At 41.1% G+C, this 3,667-nt stretch overlaps 1 protein-coding gene across 4 annotated transcripts in view; it reads left to right on the top strand.

Moving 5' to 3' along the window:
* The window catches only part of ltbp1 (latent transforming growth factor beta binding protein 1), a 129,691-nt gene that overhangs the window by 7,368 nt on the left and 118,656 nt on the right, over positions 1–3,667 (top strand). For all 4 annotated transcript variants that reach the window (XM_023396654.2, XM_023396653.2, XM_023396652.2 and 1 more), the window contains exon 2: positions 1,179–1,249. In XM_023396654.2, the coding sequence (XP_023252422.1) occupies positions 1,179–1,249 (71 nt within the window). The remainder of the gene's footprint in view (positions 1–1,178; positions 1,250–3,667) is intronic.

Genomic DNA, 3,667 nt, shown 5'->3' with positions numbered 1-3,667 from the left:
CACACACACACACACACACACAGCCTGATGCTGCGTCTGCCATGCTTTACTTTTGGATAGTACTGGGCAGGTGATGAGTGGTGCCTGGCTTGACTGACTGACTTGGAGCAGGTCTCAGTGATTCCTGAGTCCTTTAGATGGCCTCTAACTTCTCACACCAGTTTCAGCACAAAAATGCGGAAATATAGGCCAAACCCTACACTGTTGTTATTTATGGTAGGGCTCCTCTCTCTCTCTCTCTCTCACTTTCTCTCTCTCTCTCTCTCTCTCTCTCTCTCTCTCTCGTGTGAGTGGTTTATCGGTAGAAGTACACAGTGACAACTGGAGAATAACCTGTGGGTTCGTCACACTCATGTTCAAAATTCAGCCTCATTTTTTATCTTAAACTCAGGAAGTCCAAGAGTTGGTGACTCATATCCATTTGACCCACTCTCACTTATGATGATGATGATGATGATGATGATGATGATGGTGATGATGATGTGAGTCGTGAGTTCCCAGGTTATTCTAGCGTCCAACAGCCTGAGTCAATCATCCCTGTGGACTCTTTCCAAACCAAATTCCTGTAGTAAAACTCAGCCTGTGAGATTGAGGTTGGCTCTGAGAGGGTAACAGACCTCCCCCAATAAACACTACACCTCAGTAACCTCAGCATCATAGAGAATTCCTGTGTCCCCAGTCATATTCTGTATCACCAGGCCAAACCACATCTCATGAGCTCTGTGTTCGGGACGGCGTTCAAGTCTGGAAAATATCCGGTGAGAATTGGTGGAGCCCTGCAGATTGCTGCCAAAAATCAGATAACTACGGCGGAACATTGAGGTGATGACGTGACTTGCCTCAAACCCCGTGAACCCTGTGGACACGAGTTGAAACCACTGTAGGTGTCAGAGCTCAGATGAAATATGACGTGTCCTGAATGTTACCTCTGATTTATTCAGGAACAGCCTGCTGTGTAAAGGTCAGACATAAAGACCAGTGACAGCCCAGCAAGAGCTGCAAACAGAGCTGATGTTGTCAGGCATCTAATGTACAGTCTGATGAAACAAAATGTTTCCAAAGGTAAAAGACTGTTAAGTGAAAGTTGCGAGTTTGGTTTGGATCTTCAAACAAACCCTGTGTTTGTCACTGTGTGAATCTTTGTGTGTCTGCATGTTTCATCTGATGTCTGTTTGCAGGGTGAACGTCTGTGGAGGGCAGTGCTGCCATGGATGGAGTAAAGCTCAGGGGTCGCAGCGCTGCACTAAACGTAAGTTCACACAACGCAACAACTCCAGCCTACACATCACAATGATGGCTGTCAGCCAGAGAACTCCAAGCGCCCAGACCATTTTCTGTCCAGTGCTGGACGACAGCTTTCAGACTTTTGTTGTAGGTTGACTTGATACTGAACACTCTTCTCTTTAAACTGTATTACTTTTATATATTAATTAAAAATAATATTTATTATTTATTATTTATATTATTACAAATAACAATATTTCTTGCATCATTTTCCATTACGTTGTATAGAAATTTCTAAAATATTGTTTATCATGAAAATGGAAAATTGAATAAAGGAAATAGAAAAGAAGAATTTAAGTTCATCTATGTAGTTAACAGTCTACTTGGGCCTTGCCAGGACAGTGTAAATCTAATTGTCATAAATGTTAATTGATTTTGATGTGGAACACCAGTGTGAACTTCAGCCTGCTCAGTGTTCCTTCTCCTGATCTCCTGGTTTTACATCTGCATCCCTCCATGTTTCAGTTACATGTAGGGAGGGGAAATGTCTATGCCAGTGATTGGCAGCTGGTGACCCACAGGCCATAACTGGCCCGCCAGATCATTTTGATAATCAGATTTTTATGCCTCTGTGCTGACAACAGCCGGAGGCATATTATTTTTGAGTTGTCCGTCCGTCCTTCTCATTCTCGTGGACATGATATTTCACCTTGGCAGAACTTCTTCAAATTTGGCACAAACATTCACTTGGACTCAAAGATGAACTGATTAGATTTTGGTGGTCAAAGGTCAACACCTTTTAGCCATTACTCAGTACTTCACAGCATTATGACAAAACTTCACACAAATGGTTCATATTTTCTATGACTCTGGATAAACAGGATGTAACCTGAAACTATTCTGAGTGCAGACAACCACCAGGAGGTGATTCTAGTTTTTTAATCTTATAATATCGGATTGACAGTCCCACATTCAGTTATAATGTCCACACAGAGAATTTCCCCCCAGATGCTTATTATACTTTTATCCATGTTGAGTTTTTTTTTCAGCAATACTTTATTTCAAGCTATTACCAGCTTTTATTCTGAAAAGTTTTGGCAGGAAGTTCCAAAGGTTCTGTTGCTTGTTTGGCAAACCGCTGAAATAGCTGCCATACAATGAAAAAAATACCAAATCAGTAAATCAGTCATATGTATAATATGTGACTATGGGCCACAGCTCCACATGTAGCAGTAACAAGGAAAATTCCAGTTGCATTTTTGTCAGTCAATTTCTTGAATTAGATTATATTAGATTATAATTAGATTATACTTGATTATGTTCTCTTGATCATGAGCCATCTAATGGATTAGAAAATTGGCCCGAGGCTAAACTTACTTGCCAAACCCCTGGTCTATACAGTCGGCTTTGGGCTTTTTTGTCCAGGACATCATATCCTCTCATTTTATTTTTTCCTCCAGAGCTGTGTCTGCCTTGACCTGCCACCTGAGTGTGCCTCATCAAACTTGTGCCCATCATCATATAAGATACAAGTTGCAATCAAATGGAGTGTGGACTTTGATACGAAAGACCAGGGTTTAATGTCGTGTTCTTGGTTAGGTTTAGGTCAGAAAAACATTTTAAATTCAAAAATTCTGTTTTCTCTTTGTAATTATAGGGAATTGAGTCTAGATTGATGAGGCAAATTCTTCTTTTTGATTTTAAGGCTGCAACATAACATGTTAAAATACAGCTGCAAGCAGCAATGTGGGGGCCAAGCAGCCCAGCCGGCCAGAGTTGCCATGGAAACATGATAAGTCATTATGTCAAGGGCATGGTTGTCAGCACTCACAGTAAGTTTCATGTCAGTAAATTAAACGTTTTGCAGCTTTGCCGCCAATTTTGATTGGCTCTGATGGACAAACACTTCTGCAAATCCAAAAGCCAACAAAGACGTTTTGTCAGAGTTGGTATGAAGAACATCTGAATCAGTGTTGGTATAGATCAGACTCTGGAATTTTGATTTCAAGGCAAACACATTAACAGTTACGAGGCAAAACATATCCAAGAGGTCAAAGGGCACCAGATTTCTTAATCTGACCTCACTTCTGTTTGGCGGCTTTGGTGCCATTTTTGAGTTTTGCAAGGCTTGGTCTGAATATTATCTGTGCCAACTTTAGTGAAGATTTGTCCGAAAAGTAGCAAAAACACCCACAAATCCATAGTAGCAGCCACATCAATTAAGTTGACATGATAAAGTTGCCATGTCTCAACCATGGATCCTTATGGCAAATGCATCAACAGTTTAAAGGAAAAATGCTAATTTATTGTAGTGCCCCCTAAAAGTGAAAGGGCACCAGATTTCTTGAGCTACTTCCTGATTGGGTCCTGAGTCCATATACAAAGTTTAGTTCCTCCGAGCCGTCGACAGCCAGAACCAGAGGATGTCATCCATCCCATTGTT

Source organism: Seriola lalandi, unplaced genomic scaffold (genome assembly GCF_002814215.2).
Source record: "Seriola lalandi dorsalis isolate HSWRI2012SDOR001 ecotype SW California unplaced genomic scaffold, Sedor1 jcf7180002054980, whole genome shotgun sequence".
In the NCBI taxonomy this organism is placed as follows: domain Eukaryota; kingdom Metazoa; phylum Chordata; class Actinopteri; order Carangiformes; family Carangidae; genus Seriola; species Seriola lalandi.
The sequence above is the reverse complement of the archived record's forward strand: the minus strand, read 5'-3'. Positions and strand labels throughout refer to the sequence as shown.